The 14,423-nt window shown below is 38.4% G+C and overlaps 1 protein-coding gene across 10 annotated transcripts in view; it reads right to left on the bottom strand.

Moving 5' to 3' along the window:
- Positions 1 to 14,423, bottom strand: part of SHPRH (SNF2 histone linker PHD RING helicase) — a 1,098,091-nt gene that overhangs the window by 38,173 nt on the left and 1,045,495 nt on the right. For all 10 annotated transcript variants that reach the window (XR_007773878.1, XM_050949418.1, XM_050949417.1 and 7 more), the window contains 6 exons: positions 11,962 to 12,069; positions 10,694 to 10,836; positions 7,290 to 7,463; positions 6,958 to 7,020; positions 5,550 to 5,775; positions 1,043 to 1,186 (listed from right to left, as the gene is read on the bottom strand). Coding sequence is in view for 9 of the 10 variants with exons in the window: in XM_050949418.1 (XP_050805375.1) it covers positions 1,043 to 1,186; positions 5,550 to 5,775; positions 6,958 to 7,020; positions 7,290 to 7,463; positions 10,694 to 10,836; positions 11,962 to 12,069 (858 nt within the window). In the remaining variant the exon portion in view is untranslated. The remainder of the gene's footprint in view (positions 1 to 1,042; positions 1,187 to 5,549; positions 5,776 to 6,957; positions 7,021 to 7,289; positions 7,464 to 10,693; positions 10,837 to 11,961; positions 12,070 to 14,423) is intronic.

The following is a 14,423-nucleotide window of genomic DNA, read 5'->3' as shown; positions in this document are numbered from 1 at the left end:
TACACACATCACAGGGTGTTGTCTGATAAGTTTCAGAGTAAATCTTAAAAGGATCATTAAAATATTTGTAAAGTAGATAATTTTTTGGGGGGGAAATTAAACTATTCGTTTAAACTTTGAGACACAAGACAGTTAATTTCTTCATTTTAAAATTTCTCCAGGCTAGCAACTGAATGTTCATTCTCTCTCTTTCTGGTATGGGTGAGACAGGCAATGAATACAACTTAATTTAGTTCTAATTTGCTTCACTTTCACTGCAAGCAACAGAAATTTCACACACCAAACTATTAACCTTTATCACCAAACCCCTGTAAAGTTAAACATTTGTACTATTTATTGTATTTAGAACATAAATGATCCTCTGGTCTATTGCTGGCAGTACAAATGACTTGTGAACTAAAACAAGATTTTTAAGAATTTAAATGTTCACTATTTATGTTGTTTTACTTAATCTCTTTGCCCTTCTTTTAGTCTGTTCAATGACAAGAGATATCACGCTCACTTTGGTTTCTAGTCAATTTTGCTTTCTACTTGTTATATATTAGCACAAGCTTGCACTACTGGAGTAGTAAGGCTGAAGACCAATTAAGAAGCGGTTTTCTTTCAATTTTGAGAACACATTTCTAATAAATATTAGATTTTCTATAACTTTTGTTTTTTAAATAAAACCTAAATTTTGGATTTCAATTGCCTGGTAAAATTCCTTTAAAACAGGGCTGAGAAAGTCACTGAAGGAAGAGCAGAGCATCAGAAACATATCACCGGTAGCAGCCAGAAAACTGAGAGGAGGAGCAGAGCAGTGGAGACACACAAGCACTTATCAAAGCAGCAAGGAGACTGAGGTACACGTAAAAGTAGCAGAGTACCCTCACCCACATAGTAACAATGAAGCTTTAGGAGAGGAGGGAAGGACAGAGAAAGATGCATTAGGGCTAATATAATTTTATACTTTTATAGGGCATTCTTAAAATACCAGTCTCTTTTTTCACTATTTCTCTCTTGAAAAACACAACTGCCCCTTTTTTTGACTCAAATATTTTACCTCATGTGGTTCTATGATGTGAAGAACAGGGGGGCTAGGCTTTGGCTCATCAGGATGACGCACTCGCAGCCGTTCTGTAGCCATAGCAAGTTCATCGATAGCAGACACATGATCCCTCAGTACCATCCAATATTCATGAAGTAGCTACAGGAAAAAACAAAATGAATTAATAACAGAACTATGGGTTGAGTCTCCTGTAGACTGCTGCTTCTTGTTATAAGCGGTACACTCTCAACCTGAATCTTTTGAGAGATTTTCACAATAATCTGGCCACAACAAGTTTTTCTGAACAGAAAACTGTACAGGATCATAGGAATAAACTGCTCTCTTCCACCAACTCTTTATGTGTGGCTATGAACGAACTCAATTGACTTTTCACCACTTTCTCCCCCACAAAATTTCTCCAATGAAATATAACTACAAAAATCTACATAAAAAATGTGGAGATCAGCTGCCTCTGCTTGATTAAGCATACTCTCTGAATAAAATGAAGGGAAATGAGAAAACTATTAGCAATATTTGGAAAGCATAAAGTAGTAAAAGCACAGTTTCTTAGATGACGCATGAAGTATTTTGCTCACTTGAGTGACAATACCATTTTTTGTAAATGTTGATATGCAAAAATTTGACCATTCTAGATAACAGAGAAACAGAAAAGGGTAAGAGATAAAAAACAGTCACTGGGTTGTATTCACCTGAGGAACAGCAAGTATTTCAAATGTTATTTACCTAATTTTAAATATTTATAGAAAACCAGCATATTGCAAATTGTCACACTTCCTAGTGTTTTCTCAAATCCCTAATTGATTATATTGTGACAAATTTAGTTTTTTTTATGCCTAAACCTATTTGTTCTATGCATCTTTCCTCAACTTTTAATTATTTTATTCAAGAGTCCCTCTATGACACTGAGATCCAAGGAACCACCCCCCAATTTTTTCTGTTAAGACTCCTACCTTCATATATGACATTTGGCCTTGAGAGAACACTGGTTTGCTACTGTAAGGATGTTCCTGAATGCTGGCCTGCTGGCACTGTTTTGTTTTTTGTTTCTAAATAAAAAAAAGCACTGAAGCATTAATTTTGGAGCCCACACCTTAACACGTACAAATGCAGAATTACTCTGCATGTAAACTAGCATAAAGTTAGCCAAATAGGTCACATTTTGAGGTTAATTTAAACAAACAAGGAAAACAAGGGTGGCACCAGCCTCTTCTCAGTAGGGGGCTGAGGTAGGCCTTAGCCCCACCTCGCCATAAGGCCCTGCCCCTCTCCTTGGTCCCACCTCTTCTCCTTCTCTCCCCCAAGGCCCTGCCTCTGGCCAGGCAAGAAGCTGGCACTGGGCAGTGGTAAGAGCTGCCCAGGGAACATAGGCCGCTGTGGGAACCCTGGATCTTCCACCTTCCCAAGGCAGCACACCCCAGAGGGTGGGGACATAAGCTGAGGGCTGCTTTCAGGTATCCTGTTTCCCCACCCAGGCTTACTCCAGTGCTATTGCTGAAGGTGGGCCCCCAGCCAGCAGTTGCCCCTCTCTCTGCTCTGCCTTCAAAGTTAGGTGGCCAGAGAGCGGCAGCTGCCACAGACTGGCTACTCGGGGGAGGCCCTCAGGAAAATTTTGGGGTGGCTATAGCCCCTACAAGCCCTCCCCAGCCCCACCCCGAAGGAAAATAAAACCAAAACAGCTTTTAAAAATAGGTAAAGCACCAGGAAAGATAGCTTATAAGGCCATTCATTGACAATTCAGATGCTTCCTTGGATCATGTCACTAATACACTATTTCCAGTCACAGAGAATGCCACCAGCAAAGTCTTCTCTCATGAATCCCCCGACTGTCATCAAGTATATGTACGGAACATTCATCTCTGCATACAGTTTTAGCAGAACAGTTGCACAAAAGCTCTGCAATTACCATTCGTTAATAGAAAAGCATGCAGCTACTTTGGCTTTCTTCTCTAAGTGAGTGTTAAGAGCAAGTTAAGTGTTTTGTCCACACTGGCTAAGCCTTCACAATTTTAAATAAAGCTGTCAAGCCAATCTGTGAGATTAGAAAAGAAGCAGGTACATTTCCCATTCCCCTAGTCTGCAAAGAACTGGCAGTGACAAAACATTTACATTTATACTGCAAAAACAATGAATCCTAGAGCAAACTGACATTATCTGTCCTTTGCTTAAATGCAGCAGTTATATTTCAGAGTAGGGTCAAAGAAGGTCTGTAGAGATCATTAACTGAAAAGTTAGTTCCAGATATATAAGGGGTACAATATATGTAGCAGTGCTCTTCCAGCTCAAAGTGGATTTGAGCAGCACGGTCAATTGAATCAATGTTGCCAGGGCAGGCCAGATGGAGTCACAAATGTAGTATCTGCATTGTCATTGGCAATATTAGCCCTTCTTCTGCCTCCCAAAGCAATAGAACATGAAGATACTATTTGTTCTCACAGCAGAAGAAATGCACTAATGCCACAAATGAGAGGCTCACGTCAGGAATATAGTCCTCTCTGTGCCAACTGCACTAAATTCTGCACATATAATAGTGAAGCATGACAAAGAACTATTATCAACATTTTCAAATCAATTAATAAAAGTGGCCTGATTTTCAGAGAACATGTGGGATTTACAGAGTGCTCAGTATCTCTGAAAATCAGGAGCTTCAATATTGGTTTAGATGCCTGAGAGCTTGTGTGTAGTTTCTGCAGTGTCACAGAATAAGATGGCTTTCTGAAGTAGTCGTGAGTTCAGTCTCACTTGTGATGGGAACATGTGACTAGGAACCAGTCCTGCTGGGGAATATAAGGGCAGCCTGGCTTTAGTCAGTGAGAATTTGGGGACCATGCTGGGAAGAAGTGGGTGAAAACTCTCCAGAACTATAAGACAAAAGGCCTGGGAGGGAGATCATCAAGAAGCAGGAGTCTGCTGAAAGACAAGCTCCAGCTAAGGGGGCTGCAAAGGAGTCATCTTCCTAGAGTATATGCAACGTGCCACAAGTGGCATGTGACCAGGATTCATCACCAAATTTGGTCTGCTGGTTGGATCCTTAAGCTTCCCAGGCCCGGATCAGGTACTGACAGAAAGTGCGACACGAAGGCTGATCCACGCACCCCCTGCACAGCAAACCTCGTGGGAGGATTATAAGGAAGGTGTGATGTTCTGCTCAGGACACCCAGAACTTTAAGCCACTGAGTTAACCCCTCTGTCTCAGCAAGTGAGAGCTTTGCTGCTGTTAAGCTGTGCATCAGCTCCTTGACACTCCAGCCTGTCAGTCTTACCAGCAAATTCCTAGAGACTTTGCCAATCTAAAACTGGCCTTGCAGGTAGCAATATGTGAATCCCAGTTCCTGAGTTCCCCCGAGATGTGTGTCTGCAGTGTCCAGTCAATCTCCCTGTGACACTCAAAACAGCATGCATACTAGCTGAAGACTTATATTTTAACACAGAGCACTGAGATGGGTTTGTAATAAAACAAAAATAAGCTTATTTATGAAGAACAGAGATTTAAGTGATACTAAGCCAGAGAAAGAGAGACAGGTATGGTTAATAAAACATGCTTTCTAGTGACTAAACTTAATTTTAGAAAATTACAATTGTTGCCTAAGCAGTTTTCTTATTTACATCCAGTTACCAGCATCTCTATCCCTCCAACCTAGGGGATCAAACTTTCACAGGCTCAGAGGGTGCTGTACCCTAAGTTGCCTAAGTGATGGATCACTAAAATGTCTTTTTGCTCCCCTTATATTACCCAAAGTCCATTGCCTCTGCCTTAAGAGCCAAGGAGGCTTCCTGGGGGGCAGATTCTGACCCCTCGGTGAGCTCACTAAGCTCCTTCCTCCATTGCTTGTTACTTTGTCTACCTTATATGTAAATATACCTTCACTGTCCTCAGTCTGTAATCAAGCCAGTCAGACAGGGGAATCCACATCCACAGGCTCGATGTGCACACTGTGTCCCAAGCACATTTGAGGAACATATTTCCAGAACACACACATACAAGTCTTTGTACACAACCCGTACACACACCATGCAATGATTTTGGTAAACGATTTTTTTGAGTCTAGAGGGAGGGCTAAATGCATGCTGTAGCCTGTTAGAAACCAAAAGAACTAAATGAGCCCAGAGGTGAGGGCTGTATGGTTTTGTTATTTTAAAATAATAAATTGTCCCCAAAAGGGGAACAGTACTGTGAAAACACCAGGTGCAGTGGTTTGACTGATATGAGACAGAAGGTCAATTGAGGCAATGAATGGGCCAGACATCTTATTTGGTAACCCCTACTAAATACAGAACTAAATCAGGAAAACCAGATTAACTGGTTTAGTCTGCAATAGATGCAATTATACTGGTACAGAAGTGTGTATATCAGTATAGCTTGCTTTGGTAAATGTTAAATCTGTGCAAAATCTACATGTAGACAAGTCCTAACTTTAGGCATCTAAATTGAAAATTTTGGCTTATGTTCATGTTACATATAATACACTACTGCAATGTTTCTTCAAAATCTTATCTGTTGTACCTTGTACTCCTTCTTCCATGCTTCAAAGAGTTCCAGAAATATATTCCCTTCTTCAATTAGTCTAACATCCATTCGGTGAGCTTTGGCAAAAGACAGTATGGCTTTTAGGGAGCGCTCTGTCTCACTTGTGGCCCACAGTCCTCGACTTGTGGTGGGCAAACGGTCATCAACCAGCCCGTCTTCATCTTCTATCATCTCTTCGAAGATAGCCATCTGGCCATTCACACTTAAAATACACCAAAACATAACACTTGTCACTAGATTCTCAAGATATGAGTATCTTATACACACACACAGAGCTATATTTACATTTATATATACACACACTTGCTATATTTAAGATATATACATACTTTACATATATAAATATAGAAATGCATATATATGAAACTACCATGCTATTTGCTATTTATTTGTTATGAACCCCAAAACATGGCCACATTGACAATCAGGATATATTAACAAGGCAACATAAAAATAATCATCCAGGACCAAAATGTAAGTAGCTTGTGGTACTATTCACATTCTGGTTAACATCAAGTCTTACACTCCTGGTTTAGAACATATTCATAATTTAAAATAGGGAAAACACAGTTTTGGTTTGTGTATCTGCTTTTAAATTATGGTTATCCCACAGTGCCTTGAAAGCAGCGTGTTAGATACTGGTAGTATGAATACTGTGCAGACCACCTTGTCAGCTATGCACTCAATACTAGCTCTTGCAAAGCCTTGGACATCATACTTTTAGAGTGGTTATTAAGGACACTGGAAGTGTCAAGTGTAAAAAAAATAATATTTTTTTAAATAGCACTTCTGTATCTTTAACTTGTCCCTGGACTGAGAGCAGAGAGATGCAGAGGAGGAACCCTGGCTCAAAATCTACTACCCCAACACAGAATCTTTGACAATGCAACAGCTTCCCACCTCCCTTCCCTATCATAATGATTACCATCTAATTTATCAGACTGTACTCTTACTTAGAAAAATTAAAAGTAACCATCAGCAATGTTCTCTGAGGACTCCTGACTTGCATGCATACAAAAAAGCATTTGCCCATACAGACCGTGTAGCTGAATATATCATTACAAAATATGCATATTAAGAAGCTGAGAACATTTTGAAAATTTAGCTCTGTGGTCTTTCAAATCATAAACCCCGAATGAGAAAACAGTACTTCTTATTTGTTCATTTTATAAAGGAGTGTTTTTTTTTTTAAAAATGATATATGCATACAAAAGTGACACTGCCTATAAAATTGATACTGACTCTCTTTGCAAGAATATGTTAAAATAGTTTGCTCCTGAAACAAAGGTTTTAGACAACTTAGGATGTTTATATTTAAAACTTTAACTTCCAAAACAAAATTTTCCTTGTACCACAAAAATAAGAGTGAAAACTAAGTACTCACGTATGAGAGAACAGCTTTGACTCATATTCTGTGAACAGCTCATCAGCCTTACAGAAGACACAACTAGAATACAAGAGATTGCAAAGAAAATAGGCTCATTAAATTTTCAGCTACTCAGTGGAAAAAAATAGGAGATCTCCATTTTAATTAAAAAAAAAAATAACATGTGGCCTGATCCCACAAACTGGATCCATGCAGACATAAGGGTCTGTTTACATGGATCTCATGTAAGATGGGAGCTTCAATATTTCAATTTCCTTTTTCTTCCTCTTATTCCAAAAGAAGATGGACTTCTCAATACGCCTCCTACAAAAACAATGTTTTTGACATACTTGTTCAAAGGAAGTCTAACGGGTCGCAGATGGCAGATAGTGGCAGCTTCAATAACCTTCTTAGAGGGAGGACCTTCTAGATTTTTCACAGCTTCTTTTACAAGCTTCTGGAACTTCTTCACCTCTTCCATTTGGGTTGTGAGCAGATACTGAAGGCCTCTACAGTCACGGAACCTGACCAACAACAAAAACACATAATAGCACACCAAGCCAAAACCCAATTCAAGATTTTCACAAAGAAGAGAAATAAATAAATTGCAGTATGCAGTGAAACTACTTAAGGCCCAGTCCTGAAGTGTAATGCTCACTATCCTGAATAGTTCCCATTTAAGTCAGTGACATAAAATGGCTCAGATTTTAGAAATGGGGAAATAGCACATAGCATCTTGGTCACTGTCTCAAATCTGGTCAAGGTCAGTAGTGCATGAAATATTTACCACCTGATTTGTGTTTGGCGGCCAGCGAGTAATGAGTTTGGTAGTCTCAGTCCAGTTCACAGTGGACACATACATAAAACCAACACACACAAAGCATTTGTTACTCTAGTTCTCAGAGATAAAATACTGAACAAGCATAAAGATGAACCACCTAGTTAAACGTAGGTATTTCTCTTGATCGGGTGCACAGTCTGCTGCCAGTACAATATGAGGGAAGTGAACTGTTGCTGCCCATGCTGTAATTGTTCTTTGGGTTCACCGCTTTGGATGCCAGAACACTGCTCGACTTGGCATCCTTAAAAGTACTTACAGTAGAACCTCAGAGTTACAAACACCTTGGGAATGGAGGTTGTTCATGACTCTGAAATGTTCATAACGCAAATGTTATGGTTGCGCTTTCAAAAGTTTACAACTGAACACTGACTTAATACAGCTTTGAAACTTTACTAAGAAGAAGAAAAATGCTGCTTTTAACCATCTTAATTTAAATGAAACAAGCACAGAGAGTTTTCTTACTCTGTCAAATATTTTTTTATTTAAACTTTCCTCATCTTATTTTAGTAGTTTACATTTAACACAATACTGTGCTGCACAGTATTTGCCCCCCTTTTTTTTGAGAGGCGGGGTGTCCTCTCCTGCCTGAGTGAGTATTTCGGGTTTCAAATGAAGTGAGTGGTTGACCAGTCAGCTCGTAACTCTGATGTTCATAACTCTGAGGTTCTACAGTATATATATTTTTTCTGAATAGATTTCTCTCTCTTAAGGAAAATCTGATCCAAAACATTCCAAAAGCACAATGAGTCAAGTTAGAGAAGGATAAGTTCATCTGTGTAAAGCTGAACAAGGTTAGAAAATGGTAGCTGTTTAAAGGATCTAGTTAAGCAATACTTAGGGCTAATTTGGAATTCTGCAACTAAATAAAACCCACATATGGGAGAGCTAACCAATTACCAACAGGGTATTTTGGAAACACATGAGTAGCATTTAAGTTTGAGTTGATAATATAATCTGAGCTGCCAAGTGTTCCAAACGTAGAGAGAAATCCCACTTTGTATCTTGGGTCAGCCAACTCCACTACTCAGCTATTAGATAGCACTTGCTGCTTCCACCATTGCATTTTTAATAATAATAAAAATATTTTAGCTCTTCTAGAGTATTTTTATTGCAAATCTTCAAGTACTTTACAAAGGAGTACCAAGTATAATTATCCCCCATTTTACAAATGAGGAAATTGAGAGACAGAAAGAAAAGTGACTTGCCCAAGGTCACACCTTGCCAGTGCCAGAACTAGAAAAACTGTTAAGATTTTTCTGACTAGCCCATTTTAAATGAAAAACTATTTCCTCTTTCACTATATGTAGTGGCAAGTACAGCTGGCCAGAAATTTTCTGATGAAATTTAGTTTAGTCTGGTAGTGTGAAATATTTCAATGAGTCTATCACAGATTCAACAAAAACTCTGGTTGAAACACAGCAGTGCACTTGGGCACTCTGCCTGGCTCCCCCACAGCTCTGTGGGATGGGGAGGCCAGCAGTGCTTGGCCTCTGTCTCCCCAACAGTTGGGCAGGAAGGCTTCTATCAAATTCACCTGGAAAACTGTTGAAAGCCTTCCCAGAGGGGAAGCCAGGAAGCTGAAAAAATCTTTAGGTTCAAGAAAAATTATGTTTTGGGAAACTCTTTTCTGTGAAAACTTTCACATTTTTGATGTTTGGTCCTACTTCTGAATGAAACTTTTTCCTCAAACACCCAATTTTTTTTGTGGAAAGGGAATCACCCTTTTTTGGCATGCTCTAATGGCAACCACACACACATCTCTTCTCTCAGAGATGTTGAACAGCGGCATAACGAGAACCCTTGGCCTCAAACGATAGCTCTCAATAAGATGGATGTTCCATGAGTAATGGGTGGAATTTCTCTCTTTTCCTTCTCAACACAACTCTGAGTATGGAAAAAGAAAAGCTATAAAACGTAAAAATTCCTTTTTTTTTTAAACAATACTTCAGTGTAATTAAAAGTCAAGCATGTGATTAAGTGCTTTGCTGTATCAGTACTCAGCATCTTGCATGATCAAGTCTTATGACTAAACAATCCAGAGTAAAGGTACTGTTTTTCACTTGTTTGTGAAGAACTATGTTTGTTTATAGCAATGTAGATTAAATAAATAGAAATTATCCTATAAGCAATTCACATGTCAGTAGTTTTCATTTTCTTTTAAACAGGCAAATATTCAGTTTTGCCAACTGCTTACAATTCATGTTCCTGTATCTGAAGCCAGACTGTTAATAAGTGCAGTAAACGCTAATCACTTATCTATACACCACTTTACAAGACAAACATATGAATCTATAATTTATTGCTCCATGAGCTGGGAGTGTTGCACAAGCAGCACTCTTGAACTTGGGACTGCAGATATTTGTAAAAAGGGTGATGATGGTGGGGAGGAAGTAACTGGTGACAATTCCAAAAGAAGAAGCAGTACTGATGGTCTGCAGTGGGAAACCCATCCAGAACTTGTTGGCCAGAAAATGGTATCAAGAATGGGAAGCAGCAAAGCGGGAAATGGACAGACCCCAATAGGGGTCCAAAACTTATGCAAATGAATCCCTAGAGGAACAAAATAAATTGCAATTCAGTTTCAGAGAACATTAAATCCCAATGTAATTAACATTGAATTATTTTGCCCAGCAGTTGCATGAATACAGAAAATTAAAAAAAAACCCATCATAGATTATACAAAGGAGAATATTTTAATGAATACTTGTTTGGGGGAAAACCCAAGGCCCCTCTCTTTTGAAGTTTTATATTTAGTTTCTCCTTTTTGAAGTGTGTTTTGAAAATTAATTGCAGTGCAGATGTTCTGAAGCACAAGTGCCTGGCACTTAATTGCATCTGCTAGCACAAATTGATTAGAAGACTTGAGTAGAGTTAAGTGTATTAATTATGCTATTTTGTATTTTATTCTCTTACTTGTCTGCCATGGAGAGTTTATTAGTTTGCTGTTTGTAGTTACTGGTTATCTCATTTTGCACACGCTGAACAAGCTCCTCATCAATGGCATATTGTATTGCTGTCTGGATCACATCCAACCACCAAGGAGACCCAGAATGTATCTGTATGCAAGAGAGATTTATTCATGAATACTCATAACAGGTAAATGCTTTGCATGCTGTGGTAGGAGCCTTTTTTGCTCTCTGGATCATATTCTGCCTGGACTGGTAAATTCTACTGGAAGCAGCCAGGAGATAAAGATACAGTTCGAAAACGCCACCTCTGCCCTCAAATATATCCAGAATAACTAGTGGGTACCTCCTTGTAAATTTCAATTACGTCAATATTGTTAAATTGTTTACATATAAGGCACAGGTAGGCTATCTATGCAAGAGAAGAAAAATATCATCTTACAGCATGTGCATAAGTGGAGTAGTTTGGAAGTTTCCTTCCATTCTGAATAACTCCCTTTTCCTCCTTTAACACAGACTGCTAGGAGGAAAAGAAAGGGGACAGGAATAAAAGACTTTTTAATGAGAGAAACAAGGCTGTTTTTCCAATGAAAAAATGGAAAAGACTGAAGTAAGTTTCAAAATGTAAAAGACAATGGATGTAGATGGAAAGGGAAAGTATATTTGCTCATGTCTTATTTAATCGTCTATGTCTTTATTTACTGTAATATAGTATAGCTGAATCAGCATTTCAGCTCAAGCCTTCATCACTATATTTTTCTTTTACACCTTTTCTCACCAGTGGTCAGAGTGAATTAATGCTGTTGAGATATACTTGCCTGGAAGAACAGTTCCTTAGGAAAGAATGGAGACTTCACCTGATGCTGAGTTTTTAAAATATAGAAATGTAGTATCTTCCAGGCCAGTATGATATTATTCTTATAGCTTGATTCTTAGCCTAAATTTCAAGCGCCAAGTGTGTACATGTGTAATATAATGCAATGGAAAAGGAATAAAGCAGTTGTTTTATTATAATTCTCAATTACCCTGTGTTCCTCCTATCTGCTTGTTGTGTCCATTTGTTGTAGTTCATCAACTAATAAAAATGTAAGCTTTTTGGAGACAGGAACCATCTTTTTGTTATGTGTTTGTGCTGTGCTCAGCACAATGGGGTTCCATTCTGATTAGGGTACGAGGTGCTACCACATTACAAATATTAAATAATACTTGGAATCTAGGACACACAGGTTAAAAAGTACTTAGCAAATAAAAAATCATAAGCCAAAGAGGACCTGCCTTTCTCTGGAGCTCACGAATGGTCTGTTGCACTGGCTGCAAGGCCTGATGAGCTTCTGAAACTTCTGCATTGGATTTACTCATATAATGTTGTCGAAGTTGTTCAGCCTATATGCAAATAAGAGTTTAAAATATGCATCAGCCATTTATATTTACAAGGAATAATTAAACAGCTACTGTACTGCATTAGTTCAAGAGTGTGGTTGGTTACCCAAGGTCTGTACTTGCTTCTCTGCAAATCCAATTTGTTTTTTTTTTCTTTAAAAGAGCTTGAATTGCATGAGATTATAAATATGAGAACAGTACAATTTGACAATTGTAAGCTGGAAGGAGGCTGACTACCAATTTTTCTTCTCTAAAGAGAAGAAATAAGTTTAATAAATTTAATACTTTAATACTATATTACTGTGATGAAAAATGACTTTAGCTAAATTCAAAAAAGCCAAGGAATTCTGATTTTAAACCTCTCTCTCTGTCCTGTCAGCCATTCTGTTGCACCTACACAGCAGTAGCTATTGCTGAGTCAGAGAACAGCAATTTATTTAATACTTTACCTGAACACCACACCTAACTGCAACATACTAAGTAAAGAAATTTTTAGCCCCAAAAAAATTTTTTTTTTAAATAAAGAAAAATGCATATCTGGCTTGACACAACATTTCATGAAATTGTCTTGGTCAAAAAAAAAAAACAAAACCAAACCCTAAAAAAAACTGGAAAAAAATCAAAACATTTCATTGACATTTTCAAAATATTTTGATTCAAAACTCCTTTTCATTATGAAATGTCCATCGACTTTATTAAAAATATATAAAAAGCTTCAAATCTAATCTAAATGTTTAGTTTCAGGTCAAACAAAATCTGTTCCATCTTGCATTTAGCAGTGATGCTTGGAGTACCTTTCCTAGATTCGAAGAGCTGTGTGTGGCTCGAAAGCTCGAAACAAAATTTGGTCCAGTAAAAGATATTACCTCTCCCACCATGTCTCTTTGCTATTTTTAGGCAAATCAGATGATGAGCTTCTTATTTTTGGTAAGAAGCACTTCTGCAAACAAAAATTCATTGTGGTATTCGCACTAGTTTGGCAATATGTTATTGTCAGGTTAACAAGTAGATTACTGGCACGTGTTTTCACAAATAAATGGTCAAAATCTGTAGTACCTCTCACCACAATTTTGGTGCGTCATATTTGTGTCTTTGTTTTCTGCATTTTGGGGTTGGTTAAGTTTCACTTCAATTTTCCATTACTATGGAATCATCATCATTATTAGTATGGATGGAGCTTAGTCACTGAAACTAGAGAGACTCTCATAGGGGTGGAAAAGAGCACATTATTGAAAGAGGACAATGAAGAAGAATCTCAATTTTTCTGTTGGAAAATGAAAGCTAAAGTTTCCAGACCATTTTCTTGAGACAACAGCATAAAAAAGATATTATTTTTCAAACCCTAGCAATTGGTTTACAAGAAATAAGCAACTGGGCTGCCAAAGTCTAACTTCCTCCCTGATAGTGCTTGCCTGGCCCCAACTTTGGTATGAAGAGTTCTTAATGTGAGGGAACCCAATTCTACTCTCTCACACTAAGGTAATCAAGAGTGAAGTCAATGAAAGGAGGGATACCAATATAAATGGAAGGAGCATCAGGCCTCTGAAGTCCTATTCCCCAAATCTCCAATACCTATCCCCTTCCCACTAAGGGCTTGTCTACATTATCTGCTGGATTGACAGGTAGTGATCGATCCAACAGAGGTCGATTTATCACGTCTAGTCTAGTCGCGTTAGTCACATAGCTGAAGTTGCGTAAGTTAGATTGATCCCTCCCAGTGTACACCAGGCCCAAGTCTCCTTACCAGCCACAGAAGACCTGTTCTTTTGGCTCCCTCCATTCCTAATATAAGCTAAGGGAGACTGATGCCTGCTCCTCCCACACTGGACTACTAGCAGTAAGGGAGACTTTCTCACATAAAATATTAAAAAGTGATTCTGCCCCAACCATCTACTGAGTCCATCACCAGAAAGCCTCTGGCCTGATCATTCCACGATCAGAGATGACAGGACAACACACTTACCACTATTTTTGTTGCTATGAGGAACAGCTGGACAGGTAAGGCAGGCATATAGGAGCCAAAACAAAAGTACATGGATGGATAGAAATTAGAGTGGGGTGAGGAGCAGAATATGGAACTGATGGAATTTGGGTGGAGTGGAAGCAACCCCCCATGTATCATCTCTGATGGAGGCAGAAATTTTGAGGGCACTTTGTTAAAATTTTGACAGCAGATCATGGAATTTAGCTGCACCCATAAGCACAATTTAAGACCAATTTATGCCCCAAATATGTATATTTTAATCCCCTCAAAAAGAAAATGGAGTAGATTTGCTCAAATTATTGGTATGTATATCTTATAAAAAGGGTAATAAAGCACTATGATTGTGCTGTGATACAAGAGAAAAAGATGAAAA

The sequence above is a fragment of the Gopherus flavomarginatus genome, chromosome 4, assembly GCF_025201925.1.
Source record: "Gopherus flavomarginatus isolate rGopFla2 chromosome 4, rGopFla2.mat.asm, whole genome shotgun sequence".
NCBI classification, from domain to species: Eukaryota; Metazoa; Chordata; order Testudines; family Testudinidae; genus Gopherus; species Gopherus flavomarginatus.
This window is presented reverse-complemented; position numbering and strand designations above follow the sequence as displayed.